General features: G+C 36.4%; 1 protein-coding gene across 4 annotated transcripts in view; it reads left to right on the top strand.

Moving 5' to 3' along the window:
* LOC108732495 overlaps window positions 1-23,027 on the top strand; it is a 167,730-nt gene that overhangs the window by 96,480 nt on the left and 48,223 nt on the right. For all 4 annotated transcript variants that reach the window (XM_018463350.2, XM_018463351.2, XM_018463353.1 and 1 more), the window contains one exon: window positions 12,182-12,688. In XM_018463350.2, coding sequence (XP_018318852.1) covers window positions 12,226-12,688 — 463 coding nt within the window. In that variant the 5' untranslated portion in view covers window positions 12,182-12,225. The remainder of the gene's footprint in view (window positions 1-12,181; window positions 12,689-23,027) is intronic.

The raw sequence follows: 23,027 nt of genomic DNA, 5'->3' as shown, positions 1-23,027 counted from the left end.
CTGTGTAATTTTGGTTAAAATAATTAAAAAGCCAGCTATTTTGTCTTTTCCGTGCTGAGTATATGATGATGCAAATTCCTTTGGAAAAATGCCCCATACATACTTACTTGTTTGTATATGCTTTTACTAAATAATATAATGTAATTAGCTCATTAGATATCAAACTGGCATCATGCGAAAGGTAGTGTACCATAAATGTGTAAGAAATAAACGTATAATAATAATAATAATAATACACTCGCTGTTAGCCAAAAAGTTTTAACTCATAGATCAGATAGAGCCGTAAGTACTATAAATACAAACCACAAAATGTATTAGAAAATTACTTAGCCAAGTTTTATTGGGATAGAAACGTAATTACAGATAAAACAGTTAATCATAACAGACCTGATATCACACTGACAATCAAAGAAACTAAAACGACCTACCTAATAGATGTTGCTGTACCAAACACTGAAAATCTTAAAGAAAAACATTGAGAAAATTCAAAAATATATTCCTTTAGCAGATGAAATAAAGGACATGTGAAATCAGAACACAGTTCGAATTATTCCAATGATAATATCATCAATAGGCGTTATACCTAAAACATTACACGCTAGTCTAGCCGAGTTGAAACTGCATAAGTTTACGTACATAAGTCTACAGAAATCCGTAATCCTTGATACATGCGGAATAGTACGCAAATTTCTTAACAGTACTGACATATCCCCCTTTTCAGAAAACACAACAGGTTCAATAAGAAGCGGAGTTTTTAATACTCACTGATCATATTTCAGGGCAAGAAGATACGTTAGCTCCCTAAATTTTAAGAACAGGAAATTGGTTTCTATATCCCAAAAGATGTGAGTGAGGTTCTTTGGCATTAGCCCGTCTTCACTTGCTCAATGTTACCAGTGCAAACTGAGAAGACCAGGAAAAGAATAATAATAATAATAAACGTATGTTATCGTTAAGGTAAAGTAATTGTGCATCACTCGGGAAGCATTTAGGCATTGCAGCATTCAGTTCAGTCAGTCACAGCATTGATTAGTCAGTTTCAATTTATGGAGTATGGAGTGAGCATACACACAAACGATCGCTTTGTCAATTGCTATTGATAGGTATTTCACTTCATTTTTTAGGATCATTAGGCTACGTGAGTGAGCCCAAGATTTTCCAGTTCAACTATTTCTCATATATAGGTTCTCATGTTATAAATATTCCGATCTACATTTCTGCACTGGTTCAACATTCTGGTAGCGATTTAGGTACCCTCTCTGTTATTGGTCTAATTTATGCAAATTGACTAAGCACGTACCAGTAGGTAGGTATAGAAACATGTAAGTTACCGGAAATGTATGAAATCCGTCATTGTATACAATCCCTAGGAAATGTATATAATTCCTTAAATCACCCGGAAATGTGTGAAATAGGTTATAATAAACATTTCCTAGGAAAAATCTATACATTTCCTAAACAGCAATCGGAAATATATTACAGGTAATACTAAATAGGCAATAACACGGCAAAATATATATCATAATGAAGCATACTTTTGGAAGACGTTCAAACATATCATCTGGCGGGCAGGAGCATTAAAAAAACTCCAGTCTATCATAATCTACCTAATAACCATATAATAACGTTACTAATGCATATACATCTCCAAACATCAAGCGATCGCACGAGAACCGCGCAAACACAGATAACTCTGATTCTCAGTTTACTAACGTGTTTTATTCATTTTATTCACAGAAAGGATTAATTTTATACATTTCTTAGTACAATATCGGAATTTCATACAATTCCTAGGAGATGTATACATTTCCCAGTATATGTGTGTATTAAAAAATCTTTGAAACAATACTTTATAGATTACCTAAATAGCTTCGGAATTGTACATATTTCTAGGAATTGTATGGTTTTATACATTTCCGGTAAAATGTTTAAATTCACAGGGAGTAGATCCGAGCGGTCTGTCCTGGCGGATTGGAAATATCGAATACATCCAAATACGAATTTAGTTCAGACTGCTACAGTGTTGTACATGTAATTGTTCTAAATTGTTAAAAGGTAAAGTTGGCCGAATTTTGACTACACTCAGTGTCTCGTTCGTTGTATAGAGACTTGTGTATAATTTTATTTTATTTTTTCGTCAGTAGTTGTGAACGTCAGTAGTTGTGATGTATTTCGTTATTTTTATTGAAGAAACTTATAATTTGCGATTTTTTTTAAAGAGGAAACTTTTTGATTTCCCCGAACATCAGGTCCGAGTTTCTTGTTTCGAATGACCCTGAACTTGGTGGAGATTGTTACCAAAATGTTTGTAAAAGTTCACTGAATGCCAGATAAGAATTACTTTGAAACTTTTCTACGATTTATCTTGTTGTCGATGTAGAAAGGATGTTTATATTCCATCCATTCTATTGGTAATTCCTCTTGCAATATTTGAGGAATAGTTGCCGAGAATGTAATACTGAATAGGACTTATCTTCTATACACAGATGTTCTCAAAAGAAGATTTGTTAACTCGGAATATAATAATGATTTGATACGAGATGCGTGCTTTTTTAACTTTTTCTTTCGAAAGTTGAGTCGATGAGAAGATCGAGTGTAGTTTGCATACTGATTCGAGTAGAGATATATCAAAACGAAGGCGGAGTAGGTCTGCGCGCTCTTTAATGTAAAATAAACAAGGCTTGAAAATCAGTTAAGCGTATGGCAATTACACACAAACAATCCACCGCAGTTTCGTCTCCATCCTAATCGCTTATGCATCCCCATAATTTGCATAAAACCGGTGGTATTAAGCTGGAATAAAGTTAATTATGTTGGAATCGGGTCGCGCATCCTACTCTAACGGTGTATGCATTTTCGTTGTGGTTATAAGTGCGCTTATACATACATATATATCTATGTATGTGCGCGGAAACACGGTAGCTGTTAAATAGTCATCTAGTTTATACGTTGTGCTGCTTTAGCTGCGTCGAACAATAAAAAATGCATTAAAAAACATTTACCTTTTTATTAGGAGAAGAAATGAAAAGGTGGTGCTTATAAAACAAGGACATGTTTCATAAATTGAATAGTAGTTATAAGCTAAAATTGCCACTCTTTGAAATGATATTATTTTTGATTTATGCAAGAATTAAATAAAAACCGACTATTATTTATTTTTCTTTCGGTAAAAGTGGGGGGGATCTAAAGCGGAGTTCACCCCCACCACTGTACCATAAAAAGTTCGTGGCGGTCTCACCCCCATAAAAAGTTGTGGGGGTTCAAAGTTAATAAATATGCCAATTTTTATACATTTCTAGGCATGTAAATATTTACATACTCATTCTTAAACAATATTCAAAGGTAAAACTAATGAAAAATACATAAAAATATTGAGAAAGCTATATAAAACACTATTTAAATATCTTTATCAATAGGGCAGGTGAGGTTAGGTTATCGAGTTTTGTTCAAGTGACCACCCTCTTTTGATCCCCCACCTCCACCCGCTTGAAAATAATTTTGTTATTGAATTTTATTTGAATTATAGTGTTTTTCCTACCCCCTACCCCTAAGAAGGGGGTGGGGGGCCATCATCTAACCCCCATAACTTTTTATGGGGGTGAGATCGCCACGAACTTTCTTCTTTTTTTTTTTCATCTTCTAGATGTTTACCTTTTTTTCTAACATAGTACAGCAACAAAGTTCATTTCTTCCAGAAGCAGTAAAATTTTGACCGTATTAATTTCATTATCACATCCGCGACTTCAGGAGTTAATTCTGCTACAAGAAGCCATTTATTTATCTACTGTTTCTGTATGATAGCAAGAATTTGTAGTAAAATTAATAAAATTTTAAAAATGTGTACTGCTTTTAAATATTTAATCTACGCCCCTGATAGGAATACTGAAAAGGGCTGCAATCGTTATACCTAAAACTGCCTACTTTTGCCACCGCGCATCCACACTATTTTAAAATTTCCGTCAGCTTCCAGCGTCAGGCCTGTATATATTTTTTTACATATCTTGGCATTCTTATTCTTTTTTCTTTTTCTTCTTCCATCTGCTCCAGTTTCTTTTTTATCCACTCTTCAGTTGCTTTCTGTCATTGCTTTTCTCATTCTTAATTCTTTCTGTAAATGTTTATGAAGATCAAGTTATGTGTAAGGTGACCACATGAACTTTAAACTGGAGTAATATTTTTATTTTCGGGTTTTAGCAAAAATCGTTTCAATTTTTATCAAAATCATGAATTTAAAATCTATTGTTTATTCTTCCCCTAGTTTTTTATTTAGTTATTGCTTAATCAAAGTAATATTGGAGTTAAAAGTGGTTTATTTAGGAAACCGTAGCTAACGTTTTGCCCAGGTTGTTGGATTTTCTCAAGACTACTTTTATTTAGTTGAAAATGTAATGCTAATGGATTTTTGGTTACATAGTACATGCTGTAAAATCAACAACCAATAACAAAAACAAAAACTACTCAAAATTTTGTATAAATAAAATTCTAAATAGCTAACTAATATAAAATAGTTATAAAACATTGTACAATTAAAATAATAAATAAATAATTAAACACCATTCGAGTTTTTGATTTTTAATGTGTTTGTGTATAATTGTCACTACGTAGTTTTTAATTGTCTATTTATTTATCATTTTATTTGTACAACGTTTTATAAATATTGTATCTTAGTTAACTACTTAGAGTTTTATTTATACAAGGTTTTAATTAATTCTTGCTATTGGTTGATGTTCTTAGAGCATCTCTCACATAACCAAACATCCATCAGCATTATATTTTTAGCTAAATAAAACTGAGAAAACCCAATAAACTGGGCGAAACGTCGCCTGTGGTTTTTACTTCTAACTCCAATATTCTTTGATTAAACAAAAACATGAATCGAAATCTTTGTCGATTACAAATTTAATTAAGTACGTTCTAGGAAGGCATTTACGCAAAATGTTTACTTAATGTAAAGATTACAACGCGGACAGTAGAAATATTAAATTTTTAAAAGAGACTTCGTATTTATCCACTGCATTTTAAAAGCTGTTTTCTTTTTCCGTTTGGAGAGAACTTCAACGCGAAAATACTTATATGTCACGTCAACAAGATCGGAAAATTCAGAACGAATGGTTAAAATTGGGAAAGCTGTTAAAGAAGAAGCCAGTAACCGAGTATTTACTCAGCCAAGCTATGCATGAAACGGTGAAGTGGCAATAACCGTGTGGGAGTCGCTATTTTGAAGCGATCACATCGAAGGATAGTCGTTTGGTGTAATGGCATCGGCTATCGACCAAATTCCATCTTATATAAAAGCTACTGTATTCGGAGTCGTCAGGGGTTCATATTCGTTGATTTTTATTTTTGTCAATCCATTTGTAAGATTATTTCTCTTATTTTAAGGAGATGCATTCGATTTAAATGGCTAACGCTTATATTTGTATAGTTTACTAGTGAAGTAGAACCAAATAAAACAAGATCTTAAAAATTTCTCATTTTTTTATTTTGCTATTACATATTCAGTGCGTATAAACCATCGAAAAATATAAATTTGATATACTCATGATATACGGTGGGCGCGTTGAAAAAGAAAAGGTTAGACGCGTTCGAAATGTGGTGTTACAGGTGAATGATGAGGATACCATGGAAAGACAAGGTTACAGATGAAGGTATTAGAAGGAATATGAGAATAGAGAACTCTGTGGAAGTTGATGAAGGGAAGGCGAGATAGGTTGGTAGAGCATCTTCTCAGGCATGAAGCGCTAGTCAGAGACATATCGGAGGCAGAAATAGAAGTTAAGATTAGTAGAGGTAGACCTAGATTAGATTACTGTTCGCAAATAGTCAACGATGTGGAATGTTATAGTTTCAGGGAAATGCGAACGAGTGGGGGAGCATGTCCATCCAGTCTTAGGACTAATGATCTTATGATGATGACGATATTCATGGGGACTGTTTTTATATGGAACGACGAGTGAGAGTTACTCTCATAATCTACGTAGATGTTTCGATCGAAACTCGTTAGGTGGAGGTATTTAAATATTTCCACACTAGTAATTTGAATCTTGGAAACATAAATAAAAAAGTTGTTCATGCCTATCTGGAACCAACGCACCAGTGGGTGTTCTCTCCAATGAACAAATGGTGGACATATACAAGAAAAATGAACTTCAGGTCATTCCTGACATGAATTTTATTCTTATCGTTATTTATATTAAAGCAGCTATAGTAAAACAAATATGCATGCATCAGAAAAATTTTAAAATAGGTAGATTTTCCTACTTTTTGATTGATTACGAAGGTGATGATTATTTTATTTTAATTATTAATTTCTTAAATAAATGTTCTCAACTTATAAAATTGGTCTTTTTTATTGTGACGCTCTAACTGTATCTTTGACAGTGTTCCGTTTTGAGTAAAAATAGAAATCGTCCCGTTGTGCGTACCTCCCAGAAATACGTTAAAGGAAGTTTAGTACGTGGGTGTTTATTGTTATATTGTAAGGTTATAACTAATTGGAAAGGCAGCGTAAAAAATTCATGGGAAGAAAAAAAAGCATTACCCTATTGAAGATGCGAGGTTATCTTATAGCGGATCTTCTCCAGTAAAATTTATCTTGCACTTTTGTTTATAATATGTTTGTCGAAAAAAAAAAAACACTAGATATATCATTTCTTCAACAAAAAACACTTAAATTTAAGAACCCATCACTACAACTGAAGATTATATTGTGCCTATCTCTGTACTTCATGCAAACACTTTCACCGGTACTACGAATTGGGGCAGGGGTTGGTGCTGCCACCCTCATCCCTTCAATATTTGTGCGAATACATCTTCGAAAAATAACCCTTATAAGATCATATTCTTGCTCGCCCGAAGAATGCTAAGTGATCATCAAAACCTATAACAGTTGACCTAGAATCTTGAAAGCACCCCGGTCTAATTATGTGAAAAATTGTTTTCGACGGAATCGTCTAAATGTTCTATATATTATAGCTTCTTCATTTCGATCGTCGTATTTATGCCGCTAGAACAGAGCCGGGCTGAAGTTAGTTTGGGTCACTCCATACCCTTCAAATAATGAGAGAGTAAGCACTAATGACCCACACTGCTTTCTCACCATCCTGTAGCCAAGCAAACCCCTCTTGCAACTTGGTCCCTACGAAAATTTTCTAATGATCGTTTCGCAGCTCAGGGGTAGCGTGCTAGACTACGGTCGCAATACTGTTGGGTTCGGCTACGGAACAGCGCACTGGCCAACGAATTGGAAGCGATAATAAAAGGAAAGGATCATCGCAATCGCAGGAGCAATGAAGAGCTCCTCGGCTATACCTGAGGAGCACCTGGGTGTCAAAAGAGCCGAATTTGCCCTGCTCTACGCTAGAGTGTTATGTTAACCTTACTCACGAATCAAGCAGAGCTTACACCTACGAGTAACCATAAAGGAAAACTTAACTGTACAAGCTAGATCTATCTAATACATGCAATTAAATCAGGTTTAGTCTGTGCCCATCAAACCTTACTTTTTCGTCCTACCTCAAAACACAGGTAAAAGGCATTTTTTTGACAAATTGGTAAAGGTTTTGGCTGCCAGTAGGTAACCTGATACTGTCTTGATTCTGATTTAAAGATCGCCGTCGGTTGGGGTTGCATCCTAATATTTCGCTAGCACGAGTGACGACTTTCTCCAAAGGTCCTTCCATCTCCGATACTGGATGTGGACTGGCGGCTTTTCCTGTGCGAGATGTATAGATGACATTTTTTCTTAAATATTTGACTTATTTCAACACCTTAGCTTTCATATCTAACATGTTTCATCTAATAAACAAAAAAACAACTGTATTTTAAATTTAGAATATAAATCTAAATAAATTTGTATTTTATTTAATTAGTAAATTGATTTATGCTGATGGGTCGGGGACGGGGCTTGTTTCTGAGGATCGGGTTCCAGATCTAGTTAAGTTTGAGGGGCTCTTCCTTCTTGTTGAACTTCTCCGGTTGTTTTTGGTTGTCGATAGCCCCTAGCCATCTTACTGTGATAGCCGTTGACCGAACCTAGCAATTCGCAAAGAGCATTTTGTAGTCGCCATTGCCCAATGCGTGTTCGGTAACAGCCGAATCTTCAGTGTCCTAGCCGTCAGCTTCCTTTGAGCTTCTTAAGCCTCGTTCCCATCGCTTTCTTAGTGGTTCTTATGTCCATATCCAGCATCGGAAATGGAAGGATATCTGAGGGAACTCACCACTCGAGCTTACGAAACGTTAGGATGGAGCTCCAACCGTCGACGGCCTTTAGACCCGCATCAGGACAGCAGTAGTATTTTTTTCGTTATTTTTATTGAAGGTAGGAAATGGGGTCTGTGGTAAAGTAATAAATTAAGAAACCAAAAAGAGACTCACCCTAGTTACCACAAAGCATTTTCACTTATTCTAAATGGATGCAGTTATGAACTGTCTCGGGCTGAACCCTGGTCAGTGATTTCTACTTAACGATTCGTTACTGTCCGTTTCTTTAAAACAGTTCTAGATACTGGTATGATATGTTCCTTGTTATATGTATACTTGTGTATTATCTTACTTCGTCCTCTTGGTTGCATCTTACTTGAAAGGACTGGATGATCTCTTGGTCGCTGGGTACAGGAGGAGTACTAGTGTCCACTTGCTGCATCACTTGTACCTGTCTTCACTATCAAAGTAGTTTCGGTTAATAATTATCTCGAGAGATAGAGCTACCAACATGCAATTTTCATAGTGCACGACTAAACTTTGAGCCCTCATAACTTTTCATGGGGGTGAGACCGCCGCAAAGTTTTTATGGTACAGTGGTAAACCTTACCGCCTCTTACAATCCCCCTGCTCCCACCCCCGAANAAAAAAATAATAAATTAAACCTTTAAATGTGAGTTAGATTAATTATGATTAATTTACAAATTTACAAGTATTAAACCAATTTTAATAAATGTATTAGTTATTTTTTAGTACTTTCCCTTTTGTGTAATCTTTCGTGTATGTTTTGTCTTGTTGGATCCGTAGATAGCACAACAGTCTAAATCTCTAAATTTGAAAGTATAACGCAGCTTTCCTATCCTCTCGTTCACTTAATACCCATACATTCCTTAATGCCTGCGTTATTTAAAATGTAAATTATATTTTACATGATGGAGAATGGTTCGAAATACAGTGAAACAGGCATGTAATTTTATCGAAATTGAAATAATCGGTTCAATTGCGTTTTTTGTGTCATGGCCTCCTCTTTTGTTTTTGTTTATGGAGAGGCGATGGAACAACTAGCTATCGATAAGCCCTAGTGGATACCTATGGTTATGCAGAAATTAAAATTGTGTAAAAATAAAAAGCAGGAAACAATAAATTTGGCTTGAACCCAATCCTACCGCATCCGATTTGTTTATTTAGCGTTCAAATAAAGCGGCCTATAACGTGCACGTAATGGGAAACTAACACGTTCGTTTGTTTAGCTACACGGTCATTTAAAGTTGAAATTATTGGACCTGCACCGAACGAACGTTGCGTCCGTCGGTTGTTGTAAAATCGTTTTAAAATCAGCAATAACCGCAGGCAAGAATCAAATCGCCCCAAAGCCTTTCGGCCGGATTCACGTGATTGGCAAAATTAGACTCGTGTTGTTGTCATCATCATTGTTGTTGTTATTGGTTGCTAGTACTTGTTAGTCGATTAAAATCGATTCGGATTACGAATATTACCGTATTAAAAGAACGATCCTCAAAAAAGTGATCCGTTTTTATTATTCGGAACTGTTTTTAATTAACTTTTGTTCAGATAAAAATTATTACCTAGTCGATTTGTTTGTTTCAAATTTCCGATTAAAGCTTGTCGTTACGGACTTTTTAAACTCTACTGTTCTATAGAAAGCATTCATATATGTATAAGGCTGCGTTCATAGAAGAAACGTTTTTATTTTAACCAAACAATATAAAACCTATGTCTATGAAGGCCCCTTGTAAATATTGATGAAACAATTTTTGAAATTGAATGAACTGTCTCGGATAGTAATGGGTAAAGCAATACTAAAACTGTTCCAGTCTTGGTATTGGTCTTGGACTTGTTTATTCGGTCTTGGTCTTACACAGAGCCGGGCAAACTCGGCTCTTTTGACCCCCGAGAGCTCCTCAGGTATAGCCAAGGAGCTCCTCATTGATCCTGCGAGTGCGAGTGAGATGATTCTTTCCTTTTCTTATCCCTTCCATTTCGTAGGTGAGACCCCCCTTCCATAGCCAAACCCAATAGTATTGCGAACGTAGTAACGAAAATTTTCGTAGGTATTATTTAAGTTGAGAGAGAGGCTTCGCTCGTCTACGGAATGAAGGGACTTGATATGGGAGTAGAAGGGAGAAAAAAAAGAGAAAACAATATGGGTCATTACTGCTTACTCTCTCGTACTCATTCTAGGGTATGGAGTGACTGAAACTAACCTCGGGTAGCGGCTCCTACGAAGTTAAAGTTTGCCCGGCTCTGGTCTTGCAGATATAGTCTAGGTCTTGACCTTAATGTTGCGTATTAAGTCTTAGGTACTCCGGGGAAATTCTTCTAGATCCTTTTTTTTTAAACAGTGGTAAAGTTTCTAAAGCAAACTAAAAATTTCAAATACCTACGAAGAATGTTCTTTTTTTCCAAGAAAGGAATATATTAAAGTTGCTTGAAATAGTTACCATCCCTCTCATAAATCCACCGGGAGTAATCATTTTTCTTTCAGTCTTGCGTATTCGGTATTGGTTTTAGTCTTGGTCTTGCTAGCATAAAGACTGCAACACTAAGACCAATTTTGCTTATCACTAGTTCCGGAGATTACCTCCCACAATTAAACTTACATTGTTAACTCCTTTATAATATTAATTATTATAGAAAAATTTACAACTACGGGAAAGTGTTCTGACTAACTGTAACTGATTGACCACTTTATTAGAATATTAAGCAACCTTTTATCGTAATTTAGGAATGTGGATTTTGAAATGTGAAGTCATCGAAAAATGGAAAACATTACGAATAATTAGATAGCCTTATGGAAGCGAGGAGCTTCTTCATGAAAAGTCTCCATTTCATGGGTCAAATCTGCTATCGTGAAAATTAATTTTATTATGCGAGTTATATTTAAGAAGAAATTGAGACGTATTTTATCATTTTTCGAATATCCGATTTGTGAGTGGCAAAGTTTTTCATTAAAATTCTAAATTTCATGAATTGAATGTATAGCATCAGCCGTAAAAGTTCCTTTTTTTATTTTATCATTTTTCAACATTTCGATTTACGAATTCGCTATGGTTTTGATAAGAATCGTAAAGAAACCTCAAGATTCGGAGTTCGAAGAAGTTATAAATGTGAAAAGACCTCACAGTGATCTTATAATAAATGGGATTCAGCGAAATCGATTAAATTCTTGATATGTCATAGCCCTCATAAGTGCGATCAAAAGTCTTATTAGTTACAGTAGTTCATATACCTTATTTTTGCCCCTAGAGGGTGCCGTACCTCTGGAGGTTTATTACCAATGAAGTACCTAAAGCTTAAATATAAAGGGAAGCTTAATAATAGTCTTCTAAAACCATAGGTAAACGATAGTTAAAATGAAAATTGATTGACGCCAGCATTCTCAACTGTTTGTGCTCTCTGAGTGAAAATACGGTACAAGGTTTCAGTCATCAAACCAATGCCAATCTATGATGTACCTACCCGATGATTCCCAAACCGTATGGACCAGTGGGCACCTCTTCCTTCCGACTTTTCACTCCTGCTTCGCGGACCTCACTTAATCTCACTCGCGGATTTCAATTAATTCTTTTCTCTTATTTACCTTCGCACTTGATAGGATCCCATGTAGTGTTTGCTTTCGTCATCGTCACATGGAACCTAGGAATTCTGTCTCGGTACACATGTCTTGTGTATCGGCTTCGTGCTTTCGACCCAATATACCTCGGAACTATAAAAAATGCAATTGCCCACGGTAGTTTCGTGTTTTGAAAGTTAGGTAGACTTAATTCCGGGAAAATGAAAAATATACTTTTGTAAATTGCGAATACGACTATGTGACAATGCTGGATTGAAAGAATTGAGTAATTAATTATAACTCTAGCATCTAACTGTCACATGACGTCACATTAGGCCCGCTAAAATTTATTGTTAGTTACATCATTTATAATATAGTTGCTAATTATAAATATATTTTTCACAGGTTTTGCTCAATTTTCCGACCCTCCAGGGGATGAAATCGATCAAATGCAAAAACCGAACGGACAGCTGGTACTCACCTCCACCACGTCCACAGCGGATGGCTCCTCTTTATCCACCGAACCTAATAGCAATGTGATCCTTCTGAGGAGTTCTAAGCTTCTCGACCATAGTCACATCCTTCTAAGGACTGACAACGTTAGCTTCGAAAAGACCGATATAGTCTTGGAAAACAACAGTGCGGGCGAGAGTAAAGTTAGTCAGTTAATCGTAAATCAACGAGATCTTGCTAAAGGGGTCGTGTTTCATTCGATCAAAAGGCTCGGCAACGGTGCCCCATTTTTATTACTTAGCGGTGATGATAGTGCTAGTGGACATATACTGATACAGACCAGTGAGGAGCCTGTGAAAAGTGGCAAAGTTGTGAAAATTGAAGCGTCGGACGAGATCACGGTAGAGAAAGCACATGATGAAGTTGAACTGGTTGGACGAAATCTTCCTATTGGATCAGGTAAGTCGACATTTTCCTTTCTGTAATGATATAAAATGCGGTTTTACAACTATATACGTTTTATCTTCATTATGGAAAATAGCTATCAATAAGAAGTGTCTTCAAAGCTGTCTTTTCTATATGGATTTGAATTGTTCTGTTTCTGCCTGTAGATAGACTATTTATACGTTGCCTGCGTATCCATGACTTTGTCTTCAATTTTGATTATTTTGTCATACTAAAAAAGGTGATTGCCATAAAAATTTTTGTTTAGAAAAGGTTTTTGGTTAGAAGCGTTTGAAATGTGGTGTTACAGGCGAATGATAAGGATACCGTGGATAGAGAAGGTTAGAAATGAAGAGATGTTAGAAAGAGTAAGAGAACAGAGGACTCTATGGAAGTCAATAAGAAATAGGCGAGATAGATTAGTAGGACACCTTCCTAGGCATGAAGGTCTAGTCAGAGACATATTAGAGGCAGAAACTGATGTTAAGAGGTGCCGAGGTAGACCTAGATTAAATTACTTATCGCAAATGGTTAAGGATGTGGGTTGCTCTAGCTTTAGGGAAATGCGAAGATTAGCTCAGGATTGGAAAGAGTGGAGGTGCGTGTCCAACCAGTCTGAGGACTGACGACCTTATGATGATGATTATTAAAATTCAATACCCTTATTCTTACGGCAAACATGTTTCTTCTTTTGTCTTCACATTTGTTCAGAGACCGTTCTTCTTGATGCAGTTCATAAAGTTCCAGTGTACAATTTTTAGAATATTTTGCAAATTTACAAGGCGGCGTTGTGCTTATTTGATAGTAGACCCTTCGAGGATGGCTAGATGCAACAGTTCTATGGTTAAATTAGTTTATAGAGGTAACGGTTCAGGAAGGATCCTTTACGATCCCCAATTCAATTTCATTTTATTATGTAGTGTTTATTTTAAGGGTTTAACAGTTAGAAAGTGCCGTTTGTTTATCATTTGATGTAGCCGATTTTTCACAGATTGTAAGAATCTCTCTCTTGCAATTTTTGAGTTTTAAAGGTCCGCCTTATCAGTTTGCCGAAATGTTTTAAAGGGTTAATCACCAATGGTGATATTCGCCACACCCTTGACGTTTTCCTCCCAAGTTTAAGTTTTATATACAAGAAGTGACAAGCACTTGAACTAGAACCGAGCGGCATGGCCTAAAGGTTTAGACCATTGCTTAGCATTCGGGAGGACGCCGGTTCGATTCCGGGTCCATCTGCCTTGATCCAAGTTTTTCTGTGGTTTTCTTGGATCACTTAGGCAAATGCTGAGGCAGTAATATTCCACAGATAATTTTTCATTCTCTTCTGTCTTCATTTCGTCCGTCTCATCTTTCTCACCCCAACCACCACCCACCTATTCCCACGATTCTTGGAAGCAGGCTGAAGAGGGCCTTCCGCCCTACCTTCTGGCATAGTCCGGAAAGACTGCCCGCCCACCAGCATTACTGGCTGGTGGGAATGAAACATCCAAAAGTTTTAACTTTTTTTTCTTGAACTAGGACTTGCACTTTTCTAGTTAATCATTACTAATCATTCGTTGGAGATACTCTGTAAATATTTGTAAATATATATCTAATGAGTCGACTTCGCTGCAAGAATTCTATTATTCTACCTTCCACCCCAGAATTAAGCAACACGCCTTATCAATTTAACGCGTGTGCTGATATTCCCCTTGCAATAGTAAGTTCTCGAATATCTGCCTGTAAAACTTAACAACATTCCTCTGGTTTTAAAAGAAAAATGCATAGTTGATAGTAACTTCTACTTTTTTTACCTTTTGTTCTGAAGTTGGTGTTGTTTGTTTTGTACTTGCGGTTTTAATACGTTTTAGAGAATCGCTCTCATCTAATTTCGGGAATTAACATTTTAGTTTGTTTAACTTATCCCATAACAATAAAAAGTCGATAAAAGTGATTGTTATAATAATCTCTTTGTTTTCAGAAGCGAATTTTGCTAGTCGTGAAAGCATATACCACGCTTTAACGATTTTACATTGGCGTTTACTTTTTTTATAACTCTTCATGTAAAATCGTTCGATTTTATGACATAGGAAAATATGAATGCAGTCAAGCATAAAGCACCCACGTTCTTGCTTCGTATACAAAATGGCATGTGTTTTAGATACTTCTTTGTTTTTAAATTTTTCAAATTCAACTACTAAGTGGTATGTAAATGTAGAGAAATTTAGCAATCAATAAACAGGCGGTGTTTTTTTAGTAGGAAACTCAAAGCCAAGGCTCCTACCATTTTAAATAACCTTTAGCTACTTGTACACTAACGATTCCCCAACTGATAATCACTGTTTTTTACAGTGAAGTGTTTCTGCATATAGGATGTACCTATTAACCAGGTAATATTCGCAGTATGCTTCGACATAAAATGGGGCGAAGCAGTATGTACTATATATAACACGTAACGAATTGTCCGATTCTTCATGCATGAACATTGTGACAAATTTGAACTATACCCATAAAGTCGTTTAAGAGAAGAAGCGTGTTAACCGAAAGTCCTGAATCGGCTTGCTTCGCCCCAATTAACGAAACTAATTTATCCCATAACTTAACCAAAGAGGTAGTAAAAAATTAAATTCTTTTTCAACTACTACAATCAAATAAAATAATTCGAAGTGGTCTGCATTCTACTATTACTACTACTACTATTCGTGCTACAGATGGCGTTTACCGCGCCATTTGTAGTATTTTCTAAATCGCACCGTTAAGACAGCAGGTAAAAGTTGGTCTGGGTTCAGTCGGAGTTGCCTGCGACGCGCTGATGAGATCCAAAAAGATCGAAATCGCGATCCGCGTCTGGCAGTTTCGACAGAATACAGACCACTTCGAATTATTTTATTCGATTAAGCTAACGTGCCTATCACGTTGAGGTTGGCTACGCCGGGATTCGTTTTCAGCAAGTAGATATCCACACAAGTGCATACGTAATCCTAAAATGTAGCATCGTACTACAGATGGCGTTTACCGCGCCATTTGTAGTATTTACTACAATCAAAATGGAAGTCAAATTATCGAACAGTAGAAAAGAATTATATACTTTTAAAAATTAAGAGAATTGCCAATGCAGGTCAGAAATATTCGCACCCTTATCGTGGATGAAACATTCCTAAAAGGGTGGAAAACCATTCCCAAAAATGTACGTGTACACGGTCACTTCCCCTTACATCCATTTTCAAAATATACAAATTCACAAATAAAAAATGCAAACATATTTACAGAAAATACAAAGCGTAATCTAAGTATTTCTTTATCAGCCCAAACTATAAGCTAATACAAAACATAAAATTTATTCCACCCTCTCATCTTTCAATTCATCTCATTCTAGTTCCAAAATCTTTTTTAATATGATCAGTCCATCCCCACATCCGTTTATCCCTTACATCTATTCAAATCCTTACATTCATCACATCCCCTCAGTACATACATTAAAGTTTCATCACCACCGTTGCATATTCTACATATCCTTTCTTCTTGTTCATGAAATACTTACACACTCTATTTTCGTTTCCTACCCTACTAAACCATGCTATTACGTCCAAATCTTTCTTCTATTTCACATACTCTGGTTCACTGTCACCTTGCTAATGCTTTCATTACAAGACTGTCATGCATTTCACATATTTCAACTTACCAATTTTTCTCCAATCATCCCCTTTATCATCTTTCCATATTTTATTTTCAACATTTTTTCTGCACACATTTCCACCTTCATCTATTCATTTAATTGTCCAATGTGTTCCAAAATAATAATAAATGTAATTTTGTATTACGATTTCGTGTAGCAGTTTTGCATTTTTTGAAAGTTGAGTTGAGTTTATTTCGGATTCATATTTTTCAATATCTTGTTTGTCTTGACCATAATTGTCATTTTAATTGGTTGATCTTGAAAGCTTGCTTTTATCTAAAATGGATACGCTTTAATTTTCTTGTGGTCATTTATAGTCCCCGGCTGTGCGAGGAGATCCTTGGCATCTCCATTGACCGTATCCATGACCAGAACCATAACCATAATCATCATCATATCCGAAGGTATTAAAAAGCTGTTAAAAAGTTACTACGGACTCATTGTGACTTCCTTTTTTGTAACCATGCTTCATAATTTAGAACCTTGTACATAAGAGCTTCATATTTTCCTGACAAAAATATTCTCCATGCTTTGAGAGATTGGAATAAGTCATACATATGATATATACGGTTTTTGAAGTTTTTGTGTTGAAGTCTACTGTGATTATTACGTTTTCCTGTCCTCTTACTAAACTTAACACGTACATCTTCGTCACCATAAGCAAAAGTAGGTATATAGACTTGCGTTATTGCCGTTCTGATTCTAGTCCATCAATATCAATTTTTAAAGTTTCTAACTTCTCAGCTGCTTGTCTCATGGTTCTAACATTCCACGCGCCAACTCCTGAAATACGAGGGTGGATTGATAAGTTTCCGGCCTAACCAAGAGATGACGCCACTAGGCCTACCTTGAGGTGACATTCTATAGTACCATCCTTGGATAGCTTGTAGCTATAGTTTCAGCCCGATCTCCTTGCTAGTGTAGGTTTGACAGCACGCTGAACAAGACGCCTCTGTGGTTTTCGTAAAAATGGAAAAGCAGGAAAATCGTGCTGTCATCAAATACTTTTATTTGAAGGGGTTAACGCCGAAGGAAATTAAAAAAGAGATGGACTCAACACTGGGGACATCCTCCCCGTCATATTCAACCGTTAAGCAGTGGGTTTCCGAGTTTAAAAAGGGTCGTGTGAGCACCTCTGATGGGCCTCGCTCAGGACGCCCCGTTGAGGTCACAACTCCAGATATGATCGAAAAAATTCATCAAATAGTGCTGGGAGACCGCAGATTGAAAGTGCGTGAGATAGCTGAGACCTGTAAGATGTCATATGAACGTGTGCAACATATTTTGCACCAACATTTGCATATGGAAAAGCTCTGTGCAAGATGGGTGCCGCGTTTGCTAACAGTCGACCAAAAATTGATTCGAAAAAACATTTCTACCGCAAATTTGTCATTGTATAAGCGTAATCCAAGCGAATTTTTGCGTCGATTCGTAACCGTTGACGAAACGTGGGTCCACCACTACACTCCTGAAACCAAAGAACAGTCTAAACAGTGGATTGGACCAGGGGAACCAACTCCAAAGAAGGCAAAAACAATTTTTTCGGCGAACAAGGTTATGGCTACTGTTTTTTGGGATGCAAGAGGTATTATATACATTGATTACCTTGCAAAGGGTAATACTATCACTGGTCAATACTACGCAGACTTATTGCAACGTTTGAGCCACGAGGTGAAAATTAAACGACCTCATCTGGCGAAGAAAAAAATCTTGTTTCATCACGATAACGCACCAGCGCACACGTCAATCGTTGCGACGGCTAAAATCAACGATCTAAAGTTTGAATTGATGCCGCACCCTCCTTACTCTCCAGACCTAGCCCCGAGTGACTATTTTCTGTTCCCTAATCTCAAAAAATGGCTTGGCGGTAAGAGATTTGCGGACAATGAAGAAGTAATCGAAGCTGTAAATGGTTATTTTGAGGAGCTTGACGAATCAGTCTATAGAGATGGCATTAATAGACTGGAACACCGCTATGAGAAATGTATCAGCCTTGGAGGAGATTATGTTGAGAAATAAAAAAAAAAAATTTTTAAAAACCTTGTTTTTCTTGGTCAGGCCGGAAACTTATCAATCCACCCTCGTATTAGATCTACTAATACTCGTAAAAATTTATAACAATCAATGATATCCCCTGAGGTCATCTGAATAGGGGACTAAATTGTGAAACATTCTTAACGGTAGCGGATACTATCATTAAAGTTTCGGGTTGTGGTGGTTTCCCGTTGCTTTCCATATCGCAGTGTTGTGCGTCAAAGCGGAATACCAACCCCATGGTGCCTTCCTAAGCTGCTGCTCCGGTTCCTTTTAATCGCAAGCCGATCCACCTGCTTTTGTATCCTACTTAGAGCTTCATCAGGGTGCATGTCCTGTTGGATCATGAAAATGTCGACATAAGTAAGAAAAAACGGCCATGTGCGAGTTCAAATTTACTGTTTTCAGATTCTTCCCTCAACTTGTACTGTAAAACATTGCTTCTTGCTAAATTTCGTAATTTTAAATCGACGGGTAGTACTCTAAAGGTCTTGATTCCCTTGGTAGTATCAAAATAAGCGTCACAAACGGTTGTATCTTTTAATTGGGTTGACTTAAAAGTTTGGTTTTTTCACAGCTTTAAGGAATTTCAGATCTGAGTATTTGATATTAATTTCAACTTGATATCTCTACGCGTTCCTGAGAAAACGGCCCTTGAAGGACAGATAGTCAGACAGACGGACAACGAAGAATTCTTTTTTTCCTTTTGAGATACAAAGCCCTAAAAGCACCAAAATAGCCAGAAATGTACGTAAATAATTCATCTCTTGATTTTTAATAAAGGAATTAGTCTCTTTCATTTGATTCGTTTATATATAGATACGCCAAGCAATTTCTGTGTTAGAAATAAAACGGTATAGATCAAACAACAAGATCATTATCTTGCTACCTTGAATAAGTCAGGTAATGTCTGGCAATAAAACGTTTGTTTACCGTCTTGGTGGTTTCACATGATGTAAACACGTTTCGATTTATACAGATCGTAAACCATTAACCCTCATATTGTTCTTAGCACATACCTATGTGATTCTATACATAGTACTTACATACACGTTGCGTTGCGTTGTTCCGAAATTGCAGGAATGGTTTACTTCTTATGAAGTTATAAATAGAAACTATAAAAATACGTCTAACAACAACAAATTAAAGTAATAATACATGGCAGGTGATCAATACAAGCACGTCGTTGAGTTTTATTTCTTTATCACATTCACATATGCATGAGGTTTTTTACTAATTCCGTAATAGAGAATATTCTCGTTCTTTCTAACCATCATAAAATAAAATACCCTTGTGTTTTAATTACTTTATGTTAAAAATCGCACTTTAATTGCTCAACTACTTTATTCAATTGAAACACGATTACATTATTGGTTCAAGCAGACATCTTGGTAAATGTCTAGATGATCCCCCACCACTACCATAAAAAGTTCGTGGCGGTCTCACCCCCATAAAAAGTTATGGGGGTAAGATGGTGGTGGGGGAAGGGGGGAACGAAAGAGTGTAGGGGGGATCGAAATAGAGTGGTCATCTGAGTATAACACCATAAACAATTTGCGGCGGACTCACCCCCAAAAAAAGTTATGGGGGTTGAAAGGTGATTATTTTGACAATTTTCAGATACTATAATTCAAATAAAATTCAATAAAAAAAATATTTTCAAGCGGGTGGAGGTGGGGGATTGAAAGAGGGTGGTCACTTGAACAAAACCCGATAACCTAACCTAACCTAACCTAACCTAACCTACCCTATTGATAAAGCTATTTAAATAATGTTTTAAATAATTTTCTCAATATTTTTATGTATTTTAGTTTTACCTTTCAATATTGTTTAAGAATGACTATAAATATTTACATGCCTAGAAATGTATAAAAATTGGCGTATTTATTAACTGTGAACCCTTTTTATGGGGGTGAAACCGCCACGAACTTTTTATGGTACAGTGGTGGGGGAGACCTCCTCTTTCGATCCCACCACCCTCACCCCCTTTACCTAAAACTTTACCCAAATCTTATGTTTTTACTTTGTAGGTAGATAGTACAAACATTTTATTTTTCTATTGTAATATTACAATCAGTACAGTATTTTAGGGGACCATACTAAAAGTAATACTTTATTCTTTAGCTTATAAATACCTAAAATCTTCCCACCTAATAGCTAAATTTTTGTTTGCTTCTATTCGAAAATTAAGTGCACATTGGTATTCATCTTATCGTGTTTGGACGAATGGGTACCGTTGTCGATGATGCATAGCACTTTACATATGTCAATTCCACCTAAGGATTACTACTACTATCCTTTCAATGACCCTATGATCGAAAATTGATATTTACAATCGCTCGACACGTTAAAACATTAATGATTTGTAATTAAAAGTTTCGATCGTGGATATTAAAGTTAGGTCTAAGGCGCGGTTCCATCCTTTAATTAGACATCTTAATTGCCGAGCTCTTTCTAGAAACGGCTATTAACCAAGGAAACATATAGCTATAATTTGCAGTACAAACAGAATTCAAAACATTGCATTATAAGCGGATCACTCCATTGCAAATGTATGTACGCTTGGAACCATTGATGTTTCTGAAATAAGTAGCAAGCTTGCAAGAGGTGATACGCATTATATAAAACAAGGATTGAAAGTCTAAGCAAGGGCCAGTCTGACCATGGTAGAATCACGCAGGGAAATATGACAATCCATTTCAACGTCCAATTCAATTTTACTGCTACTTAGCAGCTTCCGTATTATATTTCTTTTATATTTTTGTACTCATGCACTGTTTATGTTTACAGTCAGCCCAGAGTAGTTGTTTTAACGTTATTGGTTTTTATTGCGTACGTAAACAGTCAAAGTCATATGAAGTAGGTCAATGTGTCAGTGTCAGAGGTCAGTGCGTGAGCTTCTACACGAAAATTTTCCTAGACGCTGGATTTTACGTACGGGTCCTTTACCGTGACTAGCTCGTAGTTCTAATCTAAATCCTTTTGAGTTGTATGGGGTTGTATGAAATAGCATGCGAATATGCGACTCAAAAACAATTTCTGTAGTATACGTACATGTGTATATGCAACGTTGATGTTTTCTTTCTTTTGTGTTCTGGATACCATGTCCAGATGTACTTTAAATAGTATTGCGTACTATCAGCAATGAACAAAATAATTATTTAATTGATTGTTATACCAATGGGTGCCTAAGCATTATTATAGGTAGTAGCGTAAGCTGTTGATATTTACTTTATTTGTTGCTCAAAAACCGTTATTAACCTGTTATGGCTTCACGAATTCCTTTGTTTCTTCTAAGCCCAAATTGCTCACTTTTAAAATTTCTTCCGTCCTATTTTTCATTGTTCTCTGTATGATCCTAGTTAGGTTCTTCAGCGCATAGAAAGTTTAGTTAATTTTTCTAAAAATCTGGCAACCGTGCTTCTCTTTTTGGCGTGACTCAAATAATATTATTGTAAGATTTGGCTTAATATATTGTAAGGTACGAAATATAAATCATAACGAATATATCAAAACTTTACTCCAGTAATAATTGCCTTTCCATATTTGTTTCTTTTGAATCTCATATTTAACATCGATAGGCTGGCGACTGGTATCCCATTTGTTTTTGTTTGTATGTGTTGGGCTAGGGTGACGAAAGACCAAAGAAGGAACCACATAAAAACATGTGAGGGTGAGATTGAATATAGAGTATATAGTTGTCTGTTGACAAGTGCAGTGGTGAGCGATGCGATGCGTTGCGCTGCGTTGCATGTGCGATTATCATGCGAATATTATGCGATTATGCGTAGATAATATGTGTGGCATAATTGTGCGTAGATAATATGTGTAGCATATTATTGGTTTATTAAGGTGATCACATATAATTGGTATATATACGTATGTAATTGTATTGTGCACTGTTCTCGAGAAATATTTATGTGTTAACACGTTTTTGTGGCCATGGTGTTTATTTGGGCTCGTAGTGACTGAGGTCACGTATCAGTTGGGCTCGTAGTGACTGAGGTCACGTATTCTGCTAACCCCAGTATGTCAGGAGAGACGCAGATATCTCCGGTGATGCCTATAGTACGTACTTGCCTTGCTTGGGGTGGGCTCGGTACTATAGCGACACAGGGTTAGGTTCGTCCTACCCTGTTGGTCTCCAGTATGTGCGAATTCCATCTGGAGGCGCGGGAGCGCAAACTCATGATTACAGGTACTATCCACCGACTGATGGATAACCCTACCTGCCGATTGTTAGACTGGCGAGACACTTCGCAAGTGTTCCAGAAGGGCAGGGGTTCCTAGGAACCCCGGTGAGTACATAATTACCTCATGATCTTATCAACAGATCGGTAAGTGTATTTGTTTCTTACATGTACTTATGGTTTCCTGTGGTCGAGAATGTATTGTTGTCGTCACCTTACTATCATGTAGTCGCCAGCCAGCCAACTATGTTTATATTTGAGCACGCACGCCTTCATCTCCCCTCTGGTCAATTTATTAACTATATTTACTATCATTATCAATATTGGTGAGTAAGATTACATCGTTCATTCTAATTGATTATGTTGATCTTAGAAGTATAATATACCTGACAATAATTTTAAATAGTATCAACACCCCGTCTGGTTCTTATGTGTTTATTATATTTATATATGTATATGATGGTGTCTTACAATT

This window comes from Agrilus planipennis, unplaced genomic scaffold (assembly GCF_000699045.2).
Source record: "Agrilus planipennis isolate EAB-ADULT unplaced genomic scaffold, Apla_2.0 scaffold23, whole genome shotgun sequence".
NCBI lineage: Eukaryota > Metazoa > Arthropoda > Insecta > Coleoptera > Buprestidae > Agrilus > Agrilus planipennis.
This window is presented reverse-complemented; position numbering and strand designations above follow the sequence as displayed.